The sequence below is a fragment of the Cyprinodon tularosa genome, unplaced genomic scaffold, assembly GCF_016077235.1.
Source record: "Cyprinodon tularosa strain WSP-4 unplaced genomic scaffold, ASM1607723v1 ctg189, whole genome shotgun sequence".
NCBI lineage: Eukaryota > Metazoa > Chordata > Actinopteri > Cyprinodontiformes > Cyprinodontidae > Cyprinodon > Cyprinodon tularosa.
In genome coordinates, this window is record NW_024038669.1 from 3767734 (window position 1) to 3790884 (window position 23151).

Consider the following 23151-nt stretch of genomic DNA (forward strand, 5'->3'; position numbering starts at 1 on the left):
TGACGTCACTGCTGGTGACCGCGGAGGTGGAACTGGACCCGGAAATGGTTGCGCTGCCGGTATGGCGTTAGCACTATTAAAGTAATTAGCATAGCCTTGAATTACCTGGTTCTGCATTTCAATGCGGGTGTTTAGCTCACGTAAGGCCAAGGCATGTCCATTTAGTTGGGCCGCCTGCTCTTCCAAGTGGCGGGTGAAGTGATCTGCTGGGCCTTGTGTTTGGCCGCAGTGTTCTGTCATGATCGGTACACTAATGTGACCCAATTATGCAGAACACCACGACACAGGAAACAGAAGAAAAGTTAACAGAGTTTATTGAAGACAATCCAACGATAGTATGTTCTGGTTATGGTCCTGGGCAAACGGGTTCACCGGAGTCTGTGAGGAAGACAGTTAGTTAGCTGGACTCTTAGCGGTTTGTCCTTTGATAGTCTCTGGTTTGTACCTTGTGGGTCCTTGAATGGATCTTGGAGAGGAAGGTTGTTGGAACTGGAGAGAGTCTGATTAGCTGAGTCCGTTAGCTGCTTCAGCGTCTTGCTTCTGAAAGGTAGCTGACCTTGACTTAGGATCTCCAGCTCTTGGTCCAGAGCTGCAAGAGAATCCAGGGGAAGTCTTCAGGTTTGGCTCTGAGGGCAGGCTCGGTGGGTTAAGTTCTTCCAGAGCTTCACGAAGGAGGATCAGATTTTCCTGGAAAAACAGAGACAAGATTAGGATCCTGTCAGGATCTCAGAGCAAGCAAAGTTCTCAGAGGTTCAGGGCTTAGGTGCTAACCAACTGGCTCAACACTGCGGCGTTGAGGCAAGGTCTGAAGACAGCTTAAGTAGAGGGTCCTCCTGATGATGGTAACGAGCAGCAGCTGTGCAGAGGGCTCTGCTCAGGAGGATCCACAGCGGACTCTGCTGGAGAAGAGAGGTACTTCTCCAGCTTCCAACAGATAGTATATTTTTTTATTATGTTCATTATATGTAGTTTTTGTTTAATTCATTTATTTATTGTTTATTTGCTTATTTTTCGCATTTTTTATTTATTTTAGAGGAAGGACAGACAGACAGAAGTGGTGAGCAATTGATATGAACAATTAATCAAAGGTTAATACCACATACTTTTGCAAGATCTCTTCTTCAGTTATGTTGTCTTCCTGTGCAGGAATAACCAAATAAGAAAACAAACAATTTTTGTGGAATATTTGTGTCCTTAAATATCTCTGAAGGTCAGATGCACCATGAAGGTTAACACAAATAATAATTAATGTCTTATAACTCATATTAACAGCACAGCCAATATTTATTAAAAGAAATGGAAGCACCACCAATCTCTACCTTTTAAAGGTTGATCACGTGTTTCCTTCTGAGTAAAGATAGATAGATAGATAGATAGATAGATAGATAGATAGATAGATAGATAGATAGATAGATAGATAGATAGATAGATAGATAGATAGATAGATAGATAGATAGATAGATAGATAGATAGATAGATAGATAGATAGATAGAGGTGGGAGGGTTAAAGAGGCGGAGTTTGGTGTCCAGTGTAGTTGGGGTCAGAGTGAACGGATTGAGTGATCAGCAGCACTTCTACTTGAACAACCTGTGGATAAAAACTGGGCCTGGGTGAGCTGGTAAAGCATCGGGCAGCTGATTCTGTCATGCATGTGTTGTGGGAATGTGTTTTCTGCGCGCTTGTTGTGATCAGGAACGTGGGGACAAGCGGAGAGTTGACCAACACTCAGGGACACCTTCTGCATGCTGATGAGAGGAACTTCACAAAGCAGGACCCCATGAAACAAGAAGCCTTTGAGCAGCTGCAGGCCCTACCAGGTTTGGAGCAAGAATTTCACATGAATTTAAACATGTCGCACATTTGACTAATCGTTCATTTCAGGGAATAAATAGAACACTGGAATTGTGTTTTATGAACGTTTTTATATAATTTCGTTCCCTTTGCGCCTTCAGCCTTTACACCACATGTTTTTATAATATTTTAAACAAAGATTGCCTTATTTGTGTGAGGATTTACTCACAAATCTACTAATCTGTTTACAAGAGAAGTGATGGAAGCGAACCCAATATGGCAAGCAATAATATCATATAATAGATTTTATTTTTTTAGGTCTGTAATCATTCAATCAATTGTTCTAATCAAGGTATTGTTCATTCATCAATCTTTTTTCCATTTCCATTATTCTACAAATTAGTAGAATAACAGTTACATGTTTTTTCAAAATAAGAATTAAATGATCATAACTTAAATAATGCCATATTTTTGAATGTTAGCAGTTAAAGAAACACATGCTTTTTTATGTCTGGTTTTCAGCAATCAATACATCAAACATCAACCTTATGAGAAGATGCGGTGTGTCGATGTATTTTGGACTCTTGCTGCTCAATAATGGGATAAGCTGCAGCATAATTTTTATAATCATAGTTTAAAAGACATGTAAGTTTTTACTGAATAATATCTTTAAAATAGCTTTTTTACTTGACACTTTATCACTAAAACATTCTTTTATGAGCAGACTGACACCTCTGTAGTTCAGCATCAATGCATCTATAACCTGTAACCTAATTTCCTGAATTAACTTTGGCTTAGAAGTCTCCACACTGTTTGGCAATGCGATGTCCAGCATGTCCATGTTAAATGGGACCGACCTAGCAAACAATTGAAGCGTTATATTCAAGATAGATATTGGATTCTCAGTAGAGACAGGCATCTAGCTCAAGTCAGATCTCTATGGCAACTCCACGTAAGGTGAAAAGAGTAAAAAAATTAATTAATGAACAAAAAACTTGTTAAATAAGAGCGTAAGCATAAGAGCGCTGCAGTTCTGTATGTTAGCCACACGTAGCGGTATCCATCCTTCCATCCATCCATCCATCCATCCATCCATCCATCCATCCATCCATCCATCCATCCATCCATCCATCCATCCATCCATCCATCCATCCATCCATCTTCTTTCGCTTATCCTGGGTTGGGTCGCAGGGGTACGGAGGCCCAGACGTACCTCTCCCCAGCCACTTGGGCCAGCTCCTCCGGGGGAATCGTGTCCTTGGTCTTCCCTGGGCCTCCTCACGGTGGGATGTGCCTGGAACACCTCACCAGGGAGACGTCCAGGAGGCATCCTAACCAGATGCCCGAGCCACCTCAACTGGCTCCTCTCGATGTGGAGGAGCAGCGGCTCTACTCTGAGTCCTCCCCGGATGACTGAGCTCCTCACCCTATCTCAAAGGGAGAGCCCAGACACACTACAGAGAAAACTAATTTCAGTCACTTGTATCTGGAATCTCGTTCTTGACCCAAAGCTCATGACCATAGATGAGGGTAGGAACCCAGATTGACCGTTAAATTGAGAGCTTTGCTTTTTGGCTCAGCTTTCTCTTCACCACAACAGACCTGTACAGTGCGCACTTCACAGCAGACCCCGCACCAATCCGCCTATCAATCTCACGCTCCATCTTCCCCCTATTCATGAACAAGACCAAGATACTTAAACTCCTCCACTACGGTCAGCACATCCTCCCCAACCCGGAAAAGGTACTCTACCCTTTTCAGGCTGAAGACCATGGTCTCGGATTTGGAGGCACTGATCTTCATCCTGGCCGCTTCACACTCGGGTGCGAACTGCTTGAGTGAGAGCTGTAGATCACTCCCTGATGAAACTAATAGAACCACATCATCTGCATATAACAGAGACACAGGTGGCAGTATCATTCTAAAAAAAAACTCCATAAAGCGGTTCTGCAAGAAGGTGTCTCGATCCTTTTCCCTCATCCTTATTAGGCCAACATCACTATCATCACTAACATCATATGATCAATAACTCTCTACAAGATTGACACATTCCCCCTGCATTTAAAACTACCATCATTAACTCTATTCATCCTCAATATTCCCTTTCTTGGCGAAACCATCTTTAGCCCTGGTGTATCATTTCCCTGCTATGCAGACGATACATAACTCTGAACTAAAACAGACCTTCAGCTACTGTATCTTCTTCTTCATCATCCAAAGGATCACTCTCTTCATTCACTAGCTGCTTGAGGAAGATACAAGCAGATATGACCTGGGAATTCCTTTAACTTGGTGGCACTTCATATCAACTGCAATCATCCACCATACAAACTCATTAAGATATTGTGGTCAGGACAACAAACTTGAGTCCTCTGTCCCCAATATATAGTAAGTTCGGCATTTGATCCTTACCTCTCCCACATCTGAAAAACATATTTTTCTTCATCTGAAAAACATGGACTTCTTACACGAACAAGCAAATATGACAACATCACCACAAGTTTTCCTTTCTTCACTAGCTTCCGTTTCTGTTTTGATTCAATTAGGGCTGCAACAACGAATCGATAAAATCGATAAAAATCGACTTTTAAAAGCGTTGGCAACGAATTTAATCATCGATTAGTTGTGTCGCGCGATTAATGCGTCATCCGCCGCCGCCGTCATCCCGGGGAAGAAAAAAAAATATGGCGGAGCGAGTCAGCGCCGCAGTTGCAGTGTTGCCAACTCAGCGACTTTTCAGACCCCTCCAGCGACTATTTTTTTAAAAAGCGACTAGCGACAAATCTGGCGACTTTTTACGATGTTACTTGGAGACTCTTACGTGAAAGCATGTATCATTCCTACTCTTCTCCTCCAGCGGCAGCTGCTGCCATGGGGCGCCTCCCCCATCCCAATGCCTTTCTCCCTCTCCCACAGGAATCCCTCTCAGCGCTGCAGTCCGAGCCGCAGGATTTTAGTGAGGAGTTTACCCTCAGCGTCCAGACTGCAAATGAAGCGCGCATGCCCCGGGATTGACGGCGCAAATTGATCACAATAATTAAAATAGCCTGCGCTTTGTAAAGTGAAAAAAGTCGTAACATGCAACTTTTGTAAAAACAAATGAACATGGCACGGAAGCACCACTGTTATGACACAGCACCTGAAAAGAAAACACGTTGGAGCCTTCAATGGCAGTGAAGAGAGCTGATCAGCAGGATGAGTAACCATGTTTGTTTCATTTTAAAGCGGGGAAACGTTACGTTAGTTTCTCAGGTAGCTCATCTGATGCTTTCCTTACCGTGTTAGTAGGTTACAGACAGTGATAAGGTTGGCTACTTATTTTACTTTTAATTTCATTTGAATTAGCTTAAGCAGCGTTTATATTTTCTTTATAAATAAATTAATTTGCAAATTATGAGGGAAAGGCTTTTAAAGTTTAAATCTTCTGGCAAAGATAAAGTAAAGAAGATCCTGCAATTTATGGAAGTAAAGCAGAATAAAATCCAGCAAGATCAGTAATATGTCAATTATCTGCCACATTCCCATGTAAATATCTGTCTTTGGAGGATGTGTTTTTTAGCACCCCTAGTTCTCTCATTTTTATTCCAAATACAATTTATAATTTGAATCACAGGGCTATTTTTATCTCTATGGTTCAGTATTTTCTCAAGTAGCAACTTTAACTGCTATACTTTCCTGTCTTAAAAGGCAGAACTCTTCTAGTCTAAAAAAACCTCATTTGTTGAAATGGGGGGGCCTATTGTTTGAACCCCTTAGGGGCTTTAAAAAACAAAAATGCCTGTCTCTTTTTGCGCTTTATGAAACAAAGTACCCTATATTTTGTGGATGTACAGCTACATTTCTCATGTAAGTTTGCATAGTTTTAAAACAAACATTTATTTTTCATATAGCACCAGTACAGTTAATGAGCAACCTGTACTTGTGTGCTTGTTTGTTCTGTCTAAAATGTTTATTTTGGAATAAAGAGGTTAATATAAAAAAAATATTTTGTGTCCGATTCATCGATTAATCGAAAAAATAATCGGCCGATTCATCGATTTTCAAAATAATCGTTAGTTGCAGCCCTAGATTCAATACAACATTTGTCTCTTTATGCACCAGTGCATTCATGGCAGTGTACCTCAAAGATGTACAATTCATGCACACCAAAGGACACCCCCTTCACTCTACTACCTTTTACTTACTACCAGATACCGTATGATGGAATTAGGTCATAGTCATTCAGTAAAAATTTAAAAAAATCCACTGCATAAGACTCAAACTCACTGCGGCTCCAGACATTTGAATTGAGAAAGCTTCCTGGAGAGGTGGCGAAACATCTTCAAATCTTGGAAACCAAGTCCAGTGGATATTTTTTGATTTTTTACGGAAAGATGGAATTAGATTTTAAATTCTATTCTATTGTATTATATTCTATTTTAATCTATTTTAATCTACTTTTCATATTTACAAGCACAAGGCATACTGCATATTGCAGGGAGGCTGCCAAACATGCACCTTAAATTTTCAGAAAACCTCACGTATCCTAGTAAAGTTTCAGTTTTGGAGTTCTTTTCCCAGTCTTGCACTCCCATAGAACATTTCTGGAAAGTTTTTTTTTTTTTTTTCTATTGCTTTGCACATTAAATCTGCCTTTTCGACCATGAAATTCAGACTTTGTTGCTGTAAGAGAGCTGTGGATAGAGCACCCAGAGGAATATTTGTAGGTTGAAATGTAATTAATGCTTCTGAATTTTAACCTAAAGCAGGACTGTGAACTGTGCAAGTTTGGGATTTGTGAGGTCTTTAATGAAGGACGTTGCTCTGTGGTGAACTCCTGTAAGGTAAATTAAAAAAGTGGAGTTTACTATATGCTACAATAGCTTGCCATAAGCCCTTACAAGTAAAGGCTTCATTTACAATATGATCACACACAGCATTTAGAGTGTTAGGTAAGGATTAAGAAAAGGCTTCAGATAGTAAAAGAGGAGAAAATCTGTAAAGACTTTTTGCACTTTAAAAGTCTGGAGGCCACATGTTTACACACTGATTTGACACTTCAGTTGTGTAGATTTCTTATTTATTATTATGCATTATTATTAATGATATAAGGTAGAGCGATAACACGCCTGTGCTTATGTTGAACTTTTCCTGTCAGGCTTTTTGCTCTCAGCAGAGGAGCTGAGAGAGGAATTTGTGACCCTGTGTGCTTATCAAGTGATTCATGACTAATTCATGCTGATGTAGGAGTACATCGCCAGCCATCATCACATGATCTGGTCTGTAGCTGCGTGGACTTTATGACTTGGACATGTAGCCAAGCATGCTTTTATCTGAGGCACAAACAGCTCCCAACTCCTCCGACCCGGCTGGTATTTGCTGAGTGCTGCCAGGTTTTCTCCTCACAGAGTTAAAGCTCTGGGGAAAGGACTTACCACACTGGACAAAAAGCTGAAATATAAAAATATAGACACGGATGGTGATTGTTAGGTCATTTAATAAGCCAAGGAACAGATATGTAGATTTTGTTATTCAGCTCCGGCTGGTGAAGATCTTAAAGGGAGCTCTCATGTTCTCATCCATCAGCTGAAACAATGGCCTAATTCCCAAAACACATGCAGGGTAGACGGGGGTCATTAAAGATAATTCCCTGTTGCACCATCTGTCTATGCTGGTGGTGGTCTCACAGGATCATTTGGTTAACATGTTCCTTTAGCATCTATGCTGTTATTTTTAATATCTGATAAAAAAGATAGATGCCAGACATCCTCTTGTAATAGCTGCTGCAGTTCTTTTAGTTTGCACTTTGTTTTCCACAACCATAATATCTTATTACATCTTTCTATCATTTTATATGTTAGAAAGAATGCTTTATTTTCTACATGTGTCATCTATGTTGTTCTGTTTCCTGATAATACCGTACATCCCATGCACTGCATGGTCTCTTTCTTATTTGAAGACAAATTTTCCTTTGTTTCAAAACCACTCTCTTTGTGTTGAGGGTCAATTTGCCAAATGGAGGGATTATAGTAATCTAGCCCCAGAAATGTCCATTCCAGAATTAGTGATCCACCCCTTCTGTTGTTTTTGGCAGCTGAAGCAGAAAAACACTCTTAAAAATGAGGCTTCCTCTCCTTAAAAAAACCATCCTCCTTTCCATCTGCACTGTTGTTAGCATCTCAGCGGGCTCACACAACCAAATGTACTTGTTTGTTTCACACTGGTGGCTGAAAATGGATGCAATCCAAGCAGTTCCAAGCTATTGCTTTGCTCTGCTCAAAGGAAACGGTTGGGGGTAATGATATGGGTGAATCTGGCTGCCTTGAGTTTGGCTATTACTGACAGCTGCTAGCGTTAGGCTATGTGCAGACTGGCATCATAGTTGTGGCTGTAAACCTTTGGCAAGTCTTTGAGAAGAAGGATTAGAAAGACTCTGAGAAGCTCCAGTCATCAGAGAACATATTTCTGGTATTATAGTGGCTCACATTTGTGCTACAGTAGTCCTTGGTGCTGCATAAAAACTAAAAATAGCTTCCATAGCTTAATTTAATAAAGCTACGACTAATAAATCTCCTTAAACCTGAGCTTAACTTTATCTGCAGAGACTAATATTTTTATGGAGACAAGGTGATAGAAATGTCCACTGTGCCAGATCCCACTCTTAATAGTTATGATGTAAAAATGTTTTTCAGGCCTTCAGATGTGGTCTATTAGAATTATATCCACTCCTATATGACAGCTAAAAAATCTTGTTTGCCTTTTATTTTTGTTTTGCTCTTTGTTGGACAGTTACTTTTTTTAACACTAGAATTTATTAGATGTCATTTTTCTTGTTCACTTAATACGTATTAGTTAATTGGCTTAGTTCACAGCCTGCAAATTGGCATTAATAAAATGTTGATGATCTAATTGTCCTTAAAGAAAAAGTCTGGTCACATTCAGAATACAAACGTATGAAAGTACTATAAGTATGAAATTATTACATATTTTTCAATAAATGATAAGAGTAATTTTCATTTGAATTTGCTTTACCGGAGACATTCATGTTTGTCAAAGAACACTACTGCCACCTACTGGTTTAAGAGATCACGGTGCGGTATCGGCTGTTGATCAAGTCCCAGTGCTGTATCTGGTGTTTGTCACAACACACCATTGTCCGTGGAGGATCATAATTCTTTTTTTCACTTTTACCCGATTTCAATGGTTAAGTCCTCTGGAAATCTATAATAATTATTGATTGCAGATGTGTCTAGTAGTTCCCATTGATTTTGCTTGTAAAGCGGGTAGAATTGGGCTAGGCTTACCGCACCGTGACGTCACTACCAGAAGATGTCAGGAGTGAGGGGTTATTATATTTGGGCAAAAATGGCTGTTCCCGGACTCAGTGATCGCAACGAAAAATATTGTTTTAATTTTTTTTACTGATTAACGCTTAATTCATTAAACCACCACAAATGTATTAGGTTTAGGTATAAATAATGAGCCAGTGGTTATTCCTAGCTGAATGGACTTTTCCTTTAAGACAACTGGTAACTCTCAAGGTTTTCCAGGAAAACCTTAAATTTGACCATAATGGGGCAAGGTTTCTGGAAGCTGTTGTTGTGAATTATATTATCATAAATAGTGTTGTCACGATACTAAACTTTTCAAGTCGATACCAATACTTAGGAAAATATCGATATCATTTTCGGTACCACAAGGATAAAAACAAAGACTCCAAAATTCAACAGAAATATTTTCATTAATAAAATACAAGAAATAAATACAATAAACAATAAGAACAATATTTTGAGGTTGTATGCTGTGCACAATATTAAGCAAGCTTGATAAAAAACTTATAAAATTTAAATTAAATGTTCCTTCCTTGGCTATGCTTTACACACATAACAATGACGCTAGCCAAACAAAAATAATTCTCAGCAGCTGCACCTGTTACAAAAATAGTCTGAAACTGAAAAGTGCACAGAATTATTTAACCACACAGTGTTTAGAAAGTGCATTGTCCTCTATTCTGCACTTTAGATGCACTTTAGGTGCCACTGGTGGTAGCACGTATCGATACTTTTGAAAATGAGTATTGTATCCGAATACAACGTTTCAGTATCGATACTTTTTTAAGTATGCATACTTTTGACAACCCTAATCATAAAGCAATATGCTGGCATTATCCTTGCATTATACTGCTATTGCGATTGGGTTGGGTGAGGGCACCTTGTGGAATTTCTATAAGAAATGTACTGTTGCATTTCTTATAGAAATTCAACATAAACATAATCAAGTACATGTTTATTACAGGTTATGAGAAGGTGCTGGTGTTAGAGTCGTCCTGTAATACAAGTTATTGGTTTGAACCCAGCTTTTTCTTATTACTTGTTGCCTAGATTTATATGCATAGGGGTGTATACATTTCTATCTGTTTGTGACTGTGATTTGGTGATGTGGTCCTGATGTAACATACAGGGTTGTTTGGTTTCATTAGAAATGTCTTATAGTCCATTTAACGTCGGGCCAGACTAGAGATCGACTGATAGAATGAGGCAGATAAGGGTTCCTCACCGGATCTCAAGGCAAGGCTGTTCACTGCTCTAAAGAATTGATGAATGCATGCAAGTATTGGAAAATGCCAATACAAGAAAAAACACACAAAAAACCTCTAATTTCACCTGCCTGATGTTTTGGTCAACAGATAATAGTTTTTTGAATGTTTTTTACAATTTTAGAAAATATCATGAATTTGTACCACCCCACTGATACCCCACATATTTCCTGGGTCTTCATAATTAATAATTAATAAGAGATAAGTTTGTCTATTCATGCGTTTAACAATATATATGATCTCTTTAGACTTCAACTGGATTCGGTTAAAAAATGCAAGAAGATATCAAACTATAAAAATTAACAAATTTTTTTACAAAGACATCTTTTATGTGTGTTTGCAAGTATCATAATATATATTCTTTATTCTTTTAGTATTGTTTGTGCTATGTTCTTACATTGGCTGACCACAAAGATTTGACAATGGAGGGTTTGTGATTTCAAATAACTAAGCTTAGTGTACTCACAGTGAATTACTGAACACCTAGATATATGACCAAATAGCCAGAAATTTCATTTATCCTTAAAGGGCACTAGTCAGTTTTACATGCGCACTTTTTAGCATGATCGCATGAGTATTTCTGACAATTGTTCATTAAGTAATTAGGCTTTATTTTCAGTTTGGGCTACCATACAAAGACATTGCTAACCTGACAACAGCCAGATGCATGTCTCGCTCCGCCTAGCTCCACTCACATACATCTGGGAACCCGCTCATTGAAAGTGATTTCCCCAACCAAATTTATGGTCTGGCCAATCAGGACGCAGGGCAGGTGTGTCCTGGAGTGGAGAAGCGACCGTGACATTCCAACAACAATGGCGGCTCGCATCGAGGAAGCAAGCGTTAGCATTGATGCTGCTATTTCTTCTGTGTTGTCCAATCTATCTGATATTGTTTCATTAAAAGAACATCAGAGAACGGCTTTGAAGGCTTTTGTTGGTGGAAACGATGTTTTTGCCCTTCTCCCGACCGGATTTGGCAAGAGCTTGATCTACCAAATGGCTCCTCCTCTCACAGCGTCACGGGTTAGCTTCGGTGTGAGTAGTTGAAATAGCACGTCAATAAAGATGACAGAGGCTTATCCAATCATATGCAAGGAGTTTTGATAAGGCCCAGCCTTCAGTAAAGGCAATTCCTATGGCGGTGTCCCAGATGTATGTGAGTGGAGCTAGGCGGAGCGAGACATGCATCTGGCTGTTGTCAGGTTAAGACATTGCTGCATCTCTTGGAAAACATCACCATTATGTTGTGTCTGAACGTCACTTTAAAAGTATCATAAAAACCTGTGGTCTATTTCGGCACAAAGGGTACAAAAACCTTGTGACGTTCATTTAAACACAACATGACGGGTCAACTGAACGGATATAGATGAATGTTTACAACATTTCTGTTTCTAATAAAGTCTGGCAGCAGATACATGCTACACACTATTCCAGAAGGCTTTAAAAAAATGTCTGCGGTAAACTTCTGGTCCTGACAGTGCAGGAGACTGTGTTGTGCAGGTCTGCAACAAAGGGTCCTGACAGTGCGGGTCTATAGCCAGACCCCTCTCAATTTTACTCCATAAATAATTTTCAATACAGTTTCATGACATAAGGTTCCAAGTGGAACCTTATGTCAACCTCCATAATGGTCTACACGTGAAACCAAAACTATTGGGCTAACATCTAGCTCTGAAACATCTATTCCCAACGCTACATCAGCAAAAAAGGACACACACACAAAACAGAAAACCCTAGCAGATCTGCAGCTTCTAAAATATTTAGACCATCTTGTCAGGCACTGAGAAATGTGTCACATTCAGAGTCACTGAACTCCTGCTTTCTATCCCGGTCACATCTAGATGCCAAGATGCCTTAAATTGCAGCCATTATGATTCACCGACACGCAATGGAACAGGAACACCTAATATTTCCCAGTCCTTTTTTGGAATATATTTTTTTCCTTTACCTTTATCAGTTTTCTAATATAGAAATTAGTTTATTGTCTGTTAAAAAATCTGCTTTAAATATCTTGTAGTTGTAAAAAGCATTTGTTCTGTTCAAGAAAAGCAAGTTAAACACCAGACTTTCCTTTTAACATATATTTTAAAGCCATCCTGAGGCTTGTGTTGTTATATATAAAACTCAAAAACATGTTCCTTCTCTTTATAGGCTCCACCTTTAATCTGAGGGTCCAAGTCAACGACATGCTGAGTCGGCAGCCACTGAGTCGGGCAGCTCTGGACCTCTTCGTCAACCATAGGTTGAACAGCACAGCTTTGAGTGAGGAGGACGGCAGCGTGCGGCTTCGTGTTCCTTTCCACTCAGGGCTGCCCATCACAGTTGTGGCCTCTAAGAAAGGCTTTATTTCTGCTTTACTGCTGTGTAAAACCAGTAAAATACCCAGTGAGTTCCCCATTGATGTATTTTTGTATTTGTATGGAAGGGTAGTCATGTAGTGTGGATGTCAAAATTAGTTTAAAACCAATTCTAGGTCCTAAAATTAGTCGTTATAATCTGACAACATTCAGGGGAATTTTCCTTGTTTCTTTAAATCAATTTTTCGTATCTCATGTTTTTTTTTAATGTTGCATAAGATGTCCAGTACCTGTTCAGCAAAGGATTTCAGCACATGAGAAACAAGAAAACAACAACACTGCCATCTAGTGGAATAAAAAACAAATTTTTAATATTAATATTAGGTTTGTATCTCCCCCCCTCTCTCTGTCTTTTATTATTTCTGCAGTCTTCTCATCTATAATTGTTCCCCTGCTGCGTCTAAATCAAGGGAACATCTGGCTCTTTGAAGATACGGTTCTGATCACTGGGAGAACTGCTGGTATTGGGAAATGTTTCTGTTGCTCTCTCTGTGACTTTAAAAATAGGAAGATTTTATGGAAATTCACAAACCTTTTTTTTCCAATTGAAGCTGCTGTTTCCCAGCCCACGGTCAGGTTTCCTCAGAGCCTCCTGAACCTGACCCACAGCAGGAACATCAGCTCCATCAGAGCCTACCTGACGGTTCCTAAACTCACTTCACAGCAGGACAGCTCTCTCAACACCCTGGGCATCATCAGCAGCCAATCAGGTAACATTATTTTTTCTGCAAGGTAGGTCACATTATCCAAAGTCTGCTTTGAATCCTATGTGACTCTTCACAAATCAAGTTTATGAGTTTTACTTTTTCAGGAAAATATAAATATATATATATATATATATATATATATATATGCACAGAAGCCTGTTTAGGTCTATTTGATAGGAAATTTAGTCTTAAAGAACTGAAGAAGCCAGCTTCTGCAGAATGAAGGAAGAAGGAAGCAGGAGATTGACAGACGGATTGGTGCAGCGTCTGCCGTGAAGGGGGCGCTGTACCGGTCCGTCGTGGTGAAGAGAGAGCTGAGTCAAAAAGCGAAGCTGTCGATTTACCGGTCGATCTACGTTCCTACCCTCATCTATGGTCATGAACTCTGGATCATGACAGAAAGAACGAGATAGCGGATGCAAGTGGCCGAAATGGGTTTCCTCTGTAGGGTGGCTGGGCTCTCCCTTAGAGATAGGGTGAGAAGCTCGGTCATCCGGGAGGGACTCGGAGTAGAGCCGCTGCTCCTCCACGTCGAGAGGAGCCAGTTGAGGTGGCTCGGGCATCTGGTTAGGATGCCTCCTGGACGCCTCCCTGGTGAGGTGTTCCGGGCACGTCCCACCGGGGGGAGGCCCCGGGGAAGACCCAGGACACGCTGGAGAGACTATGTTTCTCAGCTGGCCTGGGAACGCCTTGGGGTTCCTCCTGAAGAGCTGGAAGAAGTGGCTGGGGAGAGGGAAGTCTGGGCCTCCCTTCCTAGGCTGCTGCCCCCGCGACCCGACCCCGGATAAGCGGAGGAAGATGGATGGATGGATGGATGGATGGATGGATGGATGGATGGATGGATGGATGGATGGATGGATGGATGGATGGATGGATGGATGGATGGATGGATGGATGGATGGATGGATGGAGAACTGAAGAAGCAACCGATCCTTGAAAGATTCTGCACTTTTAGAAGTATCTCTGAAAGATACAAATTTGTTCTACAAAACCCAATAACAGGAGATGTAGACATCTCCTACTGGAAAAATGATCTAGAAATAAGTAAGATTACCTTAAATTAAGTGTATTTACCCTGAATTTCAGTAGGTATATGAGATGATTTGCCAATGGAATGAGTATTTTTACTCTTAAAATAAGATATTTCAATAAAATGCACTTGAAATAAGACAATGCAATTGTGTTTTCTTATTTTAAATGTAAATTGTCTTGTTCCATTGGCAAAATGTCTCTTTTACCTTCTCAATTCAAGAAAAAAAATGCACTTATTTTAGGGGAAAAAATGACTTATCTAGATTTGGATTTTTTCCAGTTAGCAGATTATCTTCTTCCTCAAAAAATTTACCTATTAGTGTGGACAGACTCTAGTTTAAATACAGTAGTCCTCTTAAGACACTTGGGGCACAAAACCATTTCCTGATATTTGGCATTCCAAACTCCAAAGTTATTTCAGCATAAATCTTTTGATCATATAATGGTAGGCAGTAGGACAGTGCCTATCAACAGTAGCAATGAGTCGTTGATTTTGCCACAATCTCTCCTCAGCAACTTTGTGTTAGAAGTGGAGAGAAATTACCCATTTAAAAACGCAATTAGAACGAGGTTCATCTGCTGCATTTAGATAGGCTCTGAGGAGATAGAAGCACCAGGACAGAAGTTCTCTCTCTGGAAAGAAGATCCAGAGAGAGACTTCTAATAAAAGAAGTTAAACAGAGAAACAATTGGCCAGGAATGACTGCTAAGGACACCAAAATAAAAGAAATTGAAAATGGAGACATGAGCAGTGGAGAAGTCCATGCAGCATCTGATGTCAGCTTTTCTCGGAACACGAGTCTTCAGTAAGGCTCCAGACAGCCCAATGTCCTGACAAGCTGTGCCTCCGCTCAGACGTGGTTCCAGCCTGGTTTTTAACGACCATTGTCAGTACAGAACAAACACTGTCTCTACTGACAGATCACATGATTTGGTGACTTCAAAAGATTCTAAGTATGCGATTCATGGAATACAATAAGCACAAAAAACTGCGTTGTTAGAACAAAGCTATAAATGAATTAATATTGCAAACCATTTTTTCCTCTGTTTAATTAAACTGTGCTATTGGCAGTTTGGACAGCTAAAGAGGAAGATTGCAGGAGTTGGAATAAGGTATGAGGAACAAATGACTTCCAACTGGCTCGTTTCTTCTTTAAAGGGATCATAAGAAATTCAGGGATTTGTGTGGATCCTTAAAGGTGATAGTACAAAAACATGATTAGCTTATTTTCTACTAAATCAAAAGCCAACCCAAAGAGTCAAAAACCCTTAAAGAGAACTATTGGTAACTTCATGAGACATCTAATCAGAAACAAAACCTTAAATATGCTAAATATTTACCCATTGCATTATAACTCACACACTATTGTTTCTGATGTACTCTAGGATACATGAGCGTGGAGCTAAGTCCAGTGGCAGCAGTCTGTGTGCAGCTTTTCTCAGGAGACACGGAGCTGCAGGTGAAGGGGCCGATCCAGATCAGCCTCAATGTTCCTGACAGCTGTGGCCTCCAGGCTGCAGACGTGGTTCCAGCCTGGTTCTTTAACAGAACCATTGGTCAGTACAGAAGCTTTTCAACACTCTGCTCTCCTACCTGACCAGATGCACATGAATACATTTAGGGCTAGATCTTCAAAGATTCTAAAGATGCAGTGCCGAATTGCATGGAAAAATAAAGTAAGCACATGAAATAACTGGGCGTGTTGTTGGTGAACTACAAAGCCTATAAAATGAATAAGATATGCAAACAGTTTGGTTTCCTTCTGTTTAAATTTAAACTGTGCTATTGGCAGTTTGGACAGGCTGTAAAAGAAAGGTGAAGATCTGCTATGGAGTTGGAAGTAATGATGATAATATGAACAAAATAGACTTCCAGACTTTGGCTCAGTTTCTTCTTAAAGGGGTCATAGAATGTCTCTATAGGGTATTTGGTGCTGGTCCTTAAAGGAATAGTACACCCAAAACATGATTAGCCTTCATTTTCTACTCACCCCCATGCTGAACAACACTCTGGAGTACTTTTTTTGATATCTCAAATGCATCTGGAGATCTGGGAGGCTTCTTGCTGTCTGCTGACATTCAAATAATGGAGGTACCCAGCGCCCGAGGCAGAAAGGTCCATAAAAGTCCACAAAAAGCGTTTCAATATTCCTCAATACTGCTCGTCCAATGTATTCCAAGTTTCCTGAGTGGGTAGCATCCAGAATTTACTCGAAACGAAGTCATTTAGAATGTTTTTAGAGCATAAACAGTAGTGTATAGGATTTCCTGAAAGCGCGCACATGCGCGATCACGACGCTACGGAAGCCGGCAGACCAAACCAGCGCATTCAGCTCGGCAAAGCTCTTCCTCAACACTGAAGTCCTCAGACATTTTTCTTTCGTTGTTTCTTTCTTTGCACAGGTAAACGGCACATTTCTTCTTCTACGCTTGCATTATTGGAAGAGCAGACGCTGAATGCGCACTTTCATCTGGTTTGGTCTGCCGGCTTCCGTAGCGTCGTGATCGCACATGTGCGCGCTTTCAGGAAATCCTATACACTACTGTTTATGCTCTAAAAACATTCTAAATGACTTCGTTTCGAGTAAATTCTGGACGCTACCCACTCAGGACACTTGGAATACATTGGACGAGCAGTATGGAGGAATATTGACACGTTTTTTGTGGACTTTTATGGACCTTTCTGTCTCGGGCACCATAGACCTCCATTATTTGAATGTCAGCAGACAGCAAGAAGCCTCCCATATCTCCAGATGCATTTGAGATATCAAAAAAGTACTCCAGGGTGTTGTTCAGCATGGGGGTGAGTAGAAAATGAAGGCTAATCATGTTTTGGGTGTACTATTCCTTTAAGGTCTCTGAATAGGGTTTGTAACATAGTTTGGGCTACAAATGGCATATTTGCTGTTCTCTGAGCCCTAATGCAAGCCTGGTTAAAAGCCCTAGAATGAAACAACAGTTTTTCTTCCCTTTATGCTATGCTCATGAATATTTAGATAAGCTGTGCGCTGATTGGTTGGTGTACAAGAAGCGAAGCTGCTGAGCAAAGACGCATCATAGCAACAAGCACTCACTCACTGAAACATCAAATTGTTGATATGGTAAGGTGAGCAGACATCCTCTTTTTCCCAAACATGTCCTACTTTTCATACCTAAAAAAATTTCCGGGGGGAATTTACGGGGACAGGGAGCCAGCAGACGGAGGGACCAAACCTTGGCCTGTGTTTGTACAAAAGTACAGGCCAGAACCAAATAAGGCAACATGCCCAAGTTTATGTCAATTCACGGCTTCGTTTGGATTCGCCCGTTTTATGGCGTAGGTTTAGAATTGTGAGATTTGCGGGGAAAGGAGGTGTTGATGGGGTTTGAACTTCTCTGTATGTCCATTTCACCCACTGAACTATTTTTATTTTATCTATGACGATTTATACTCGGTTTTGCATTCTATGACCCCTTTAAGACGTTTTGTACACCTATCCAGGAGTCTTCTTTTGATTCTGTCAGCTCACACCAGCGCAGTCTGTAGTTGGAGCGCTGAAGTATTTAAGCAGCATGGAGGTCCATCTTCCTAAGACCAGTCCAAGTCAGGTACAAATCAAATAGCCACCCCTTGTTTTTCTGGGTTGTTGGAGCCCTTTATTGTGCATGGGCTATGTGATTGGTCTTTTGAATCATAATAGGAGTGCACATGTAATTTCTTTGGACTGAGTGCCATGACTGAAATGTAAAGACTTTTTAGCAGAAACCACTATCCTGTTCTCTGTTCAGGGATTTTTTTTTTGCTCTTTTAAGAAAAATGGCGTCCTTTCCCCCCCTTTCTAACCATCGGATAATTTTGACTTGGAATGGGCTTTTGTAGAGGCGAACAAGTTTGCACAGGTTTAAATCGTGATTTTATTGTTTTAATTTTTCATGTTGTATGGCTTCACTGCAGGTGGATGGATGAGGAAAGGACTTGGAATGATGAACCTGGTAGAAGGAAAACTGATGTGGACATTCACTGCCCCTCATCTGGGCTACTGGATCGCCACACCTTTGTCCCCAAATAGAGGCAGGTTTTTACCTCAGACATGCTCAGATGTTTTTTAACAGAATACGGCAATGGTAAAAAGATGAAGGAAAAGAAAAACAAAGAGAAACATATTTTATGAAGTATCTTACAACCTCACTTGACATAATACTTAAAGACCAAAGCAAACTGATTGGATTAAAGTTCTCAGCTTGATGTAAAAAGTTAGAAGGAGACCAGCTGGTGAAGATTCTCAGTCATCCAGGTCATTGTCATTGAATTTCAAATTTGGAAAACAAAGTTTAGTGGTTTGTTTTTTTCTAAATTACAAGGAGACCATTCTTTTTGATCGGATGACATATGGGAAGTGGTGTTATTGATGTGTGGTGAACTGACATTTTAGAGTCAGAGAGGGAGGTACTTTGGCTTAGAAGAAAGTACGGGGGGGGCAATATGGTGGAAAAATGAAATCTGATGTATGGGTTTTGTTTTTCCTTAAAGTTTCATGATTAAAAAATGAAAAAGAACATACATAACGTTCAGAAACTGACTTTTAGTTTAATTATCTCCTCTGGGAGGTCACCCTAATTTAAAAACATGTTTCTCAAAGCTATAAAAATATAACAGACTAAATGTTTATAGTTAGTTTTAACACACAGTCAGCTAGTTTATCAGTTGGAAGTTTGCATCTTAGAACAGAAAATGCGGTGAAAGCCCAAAAATAAAAAAAATATCCCAATCTTTTTCTAAAACTTCAATCTAAATGAACAGAAATTCCTTTAATTAATAAAATAGTTTAATCACCCAACCAAAGAAGAAAAATGATGGCAAAAAAAAAAAAAAAGGAAACGATCCATTTATCCATCCATTTATAGACAGTATTACCAAGATTACAGGAAGTGCATGTACATCAAGAGCTCCTTGGAATTATTTTGCTTATGAAAAAAAATAAGTTGTTGTCATGGAAGACGTTTAGCTTTGCCCAAAAACACATTTGCCATTCAACATGCATAAATAAATCACCTGCTTGCATCTCAATGAAGGTATTCAATGAATGCCTTTTTGGATGACTGTGATCCAGTTTTGTAACTGGATAAAAAACAAAACAGTAACTTTGGATTTTAATTTTCTTTTTTTTTTTTTTTATCAAATATGTCTTAACCCAACTAAATATATGAAATTAAAAAGCCCTTTAAGGTGCAAATGAAGCTTCAAGTTGATTTTTTTGTTCTCCTATCATCTTCTATAGGTGTCTTTGGATTCCCAGCGCTTCTTGAGTTCATCTCTCAACATTCGTTTTTTCTTACGGTTCTTGTTGGAGGAACACTTTTTGCTTTTATTTTGTTTCTGCTTGGACTCCTATGTTTCTGCAGGTAAAAAAATAAGTCTTTCACCTTTATTTTAGTCTGTTTATTTTAGTTTTTTATCTGAAAATGTTGCACAGATGAACACCACCCTTTTTAGTAATTTTCTGTTAAGTTTAGGTTTATGGTGCTTCCAAATTGTACATGTTAGAATTGTATCTTTTTTCTTTTTGTTCTAGGATGTGTTTCCAAAAATGTTAAAAAAAAAAAACAATCCACAGGACTTTGTTTCCAAGTTTGAAGATGTTTCGCTTCCCATCCAGGAAGCCTTTTTTAAATTAAAAATGTCAAAAATAGGATTGATTTCGATGCTTTATAGAGTGGACCAAAAACTGAGCCTTGTGTGGCTTAGAAAGCATGCAAATTGAACCTGATGAATGGGATTAGGAATGGGCAGGACGTGTGTTCAACTTAAAAAAAACATTAACTGAAACTTCGGCCTTTTGTCTCTGCTGACATTTTTTATTTTTTTTTAATATTCAGTTTGAGAAATTTCCCCTTTAAGCACTTTAATAGGAAAATATGGTCATGTTCAGTAAACTAGAGCAGGTTTCTGTTAAGGCCAGTTTGCAAGATGAAAAGTAGCTTTTGAAAATATCCTTTTGTCAGGTAATAACCATACTTTTTATTAAGCACACATTCTGTAATAAAGTGCTTTTTTAATTGGACTGATGTAATGTTCTCATTTCAAATGCTTTATTCTGATCAGCTGTAAACAGCTAATCACAATTAACAGAAATAATGGCTTGCAAGCACATTTGCATGGAATTAATCTATTTACTGTTTTCAGCTTTGTAATGGTGTTACGGAAAAATGAAATTATGTTTAAGAAAAAAAATTTAATTCTTTAATATGAGTTCAGGTGCAATTGATATAATTTATTTAGCATTCAGCTCAGTCCAAAAACAATCAGTCATTTCCTGAAAGTTGAGTTAAACAGTTCTTACAGTCCAGCTCAATCCTCTCTATAGGTTTCTCCTTCTATACTCTTCTGTTCACTCTTAATATTCATTCTTTGATATGTTTCTTAAGAAGGAAAATCAAAATTTTTTTTGGTGTTAGCAAAAATCTTTCAATACTTTATGATCAAGACTTCTTTAAAAAATGGGAGGAAAATCCAACTGCTTGAAGGGAAAATGCTAGCCTCATGAGACCATCCCGATCTCGCGAGCTTTCAAGGTTTCACTCGCAGATCAGTCTGGAGACTCTCCGTTAAAGAAAATTTGGAGCCGTTCACCAAACGAACGTCCAATCAGCGTTGGCTTTGAGGCGGGTTGAGGTGTGACGCAATGAGAAGCGATACAGTTCAGTCTAAAGAACATGGCGGCTTCAGCCGATGAAACTAGCGTTAGCGTGGCTATCGAGCAAGTTTTATCGGAATTACAGAGTATTTCTTCACTGAAAGAAGAGCAAAACACTGCTCTGGAGGCTTTTCTCAGAGGAAAAGATGTTTTTGCTCTTCTTCCGACTGGTTTCAGCAAGAGTAGCCTGGCTTGTGGTTGTGTTTTCGTCGTTGCTCTGTTAGTACGTCATATGCTTCGTTGATCTGATTGGTTTATTTGGCCCGTCTATCACCAACATAGGCCAATCAGCTAACCAGTATTTTCGCCCCTTCCCAAAATTACTTCAACGGAAGGTTTCCAGATGGAAATGTGGAGCAAATCCATCTGGCGTAGTCAGGTTAGGAAAATGCAGACAATTGCAAGATTATTAGATTAGATTAAGATTTTTGTACAGTGATGTATTTCCTTTACATTTCTTTCAAGAGTCAGTTATTGAAAATACAAGCTTTAAGAAATCTTAATAAGTCTGTTTTTTATTTGCAGAAGGAAAATCCTTAAAAACAAAACTAGAAAGGCGTCAACAGTGATGAGAAAAGACCAAACCACCTCCACAGTTCATGACGAGGAGTCTGAAGCATCCTCAGCCTTACAGCATGCTGATGGAGAGAACCAACGTTCAAACCGGTGCCTCGATTCCTTCCTTACAATGAAGAGCGGAGAGGTGATCGCCAACCGTGGCGCTGCAGCGGTTCCATCAGAGTGTAACACGCTGGACGTTATTAATATGACCTCAGAACAAACTCAAGTCCCTTCATGTCACCCAAATGGTTTGTTCTTCTACAACCAACCTTTGGCCATCCTTCCTGCTCCAGCATTTTTTCACTTGGAGGAACATCCGGAGCAGGTCGATTGGAGCAGGTCAGCCACTCTGCCACGGGTCGGAGCTTCAAACGGAGCTGCTGCAGAGCCTCAGAGGAAAGAAAGCTTCACCCAGACTTTCCACACCGAGGACCAGCTCCAAAGTTCTGAGGGCTCTCCAGGACCATCTAACACATCCAGAATGCCCTTCAACCTCCCAGAGTCGGCCTCTGTACCAGGAACGCTGAATAAACTGGCTGGAAGCAGACATTCTGTCCAGGCCATCACAGGTTTATCTAAAATCCCTTCTCCTCAGCCTCCACGGGCCTGGTTCGTCTCCCTGGAGGGAAAACCAGCCGCAGAGATCCGGTACGCCGTGTCGGAGCAGCAGAGGAGACGGAGGCCCATGGAGAGTCGAGAAACGAGTTTGGACTCAGGAGTGGACCTAAGCGAACTCAATCAGTCGACTGGAAGGAGGCCTGTAACTCTGGAGAGAAACGCCACATTCATTAAAAGCCCTTCCAGTAACAAGCACGCACCTCAAGAGTAAAAACTGGGTTTTATCAGAGTTACAGGTTTATTTTTCACATGGGGATTGACCACAGTGCAGAAAGACTGACCATACAGATCACAACAGCTGCAACTCAAAACTCCTACTGTACATCAGGCATTGTTTAAGCCTTTCAAAGTCATGCCTTAACCATTAGGTATTAATTTATGAAATATAGGTGCTTCCTTCCAGCCCCAAAGAAAAATACTTGCCTTTAAAACGAAGCCAGCTCTCCTGTCTGGGTTCCTCCGTTTCATTACATCACAAATTTCTGAAGGTTAAATAAGTTGTAAACTTACGATTTTCCTGACTTAGAAGTCAGCTAAAATAGAGAAGCTGCTTTCCTGTGCAGATTAGCTCCTAAAAGAGGTAACCTGCATCTTATAGGTTATAATGGAGGATGTTCTTTTTTTGGGTTGATCATCAAAATAATTGGTCCTCCTTATTGTCAATCATTCTGGTGATATGTTTACGTAAGGTCATCCTGTGTTTTGTCCCCATGTTCACTTACCGGTGGTGGGTCTGACATCTTGGAAAAATTGCAAATCTCCTTTAGGACAGCAAGCTTGTATGAGCGATGCAAACAGTGAAGGAACTGAAAGAGTCAATTACCTAATAAGAT

The 23151-nt window shown here is 39.9% G+C and overlaps 1 protein-coding gene across 3 annotated transcripts; it reads left to right on the forward strand.

Annotated features, from left to right (window-relative positions):
- Positions 1 to 1504: 1504 nt before the first annotated feature.
- Positions 1505 to 22985, forward strand: LOC119782097 (protein FAM171B-like). 3 transcript variants are annotated; one of them, XM_038282884.1, is made up of 8 exons: positions 1505 to 1818; positions 12521 to 12754; positions 13095 to 13187; positions 13278 to 13436; positions 15852 to 16022; positions 18400 to 18516; positions 19724 to 19842; positions 21660 to 22985. In XM_038282884.1, the coding sequence occupies exons 1-8, from the start codon at positions 1647 to 1649 to the stop codon at positions 22527 to 22529; spliced, it is 1935 nt and encodes a 644-aa protein (XP_038138812.1). In that variant the 5' UTR covers positions 1505 to 1646; the 3' UTR covers positions 22530 to 22985. The 3 variants fall into 3 exon arrangements, with proteins under 3 accessions (XP_038138812.1, XP_038138813.1, XP_038138811.1); XM_038282883.1 differs by having other exon boundaries at positions 1506 to 1818; positions 19724 to 19847; positions 21665 to 22985; XM_038282885.1 differs by lacking the exon at positions 15852 to 16022 and having other exon boundaries at positions 19724 to 19847; positions 21665 to 22985.
- Positions 22986 to 23151: the final 166 nt, after the last annotated feature.

Coding starts and splice junctions, on each gene's coding strand:
- LOC119782097 (XM_038282884.1), top strand. CDS start 1,647: ATGCATGTGTTGTGGGAATGTGTTTTCTGCGCGCTTGTTGTGATCAGG. Junction 13,437..15,851: donor CATCATCAGCAGCCAATCAG/GTAACATTATTT, acceptor GATGTACTCTAG/GATACATGAGCGTGGAGCTA. Junction 19,843..21,659: donor TGCTTGGACTCCTATGTTTC/TGCAGGTAAAAA, acceptor CTGTTTTTTATT/TGCAGAAGGAAAATCCTTAA.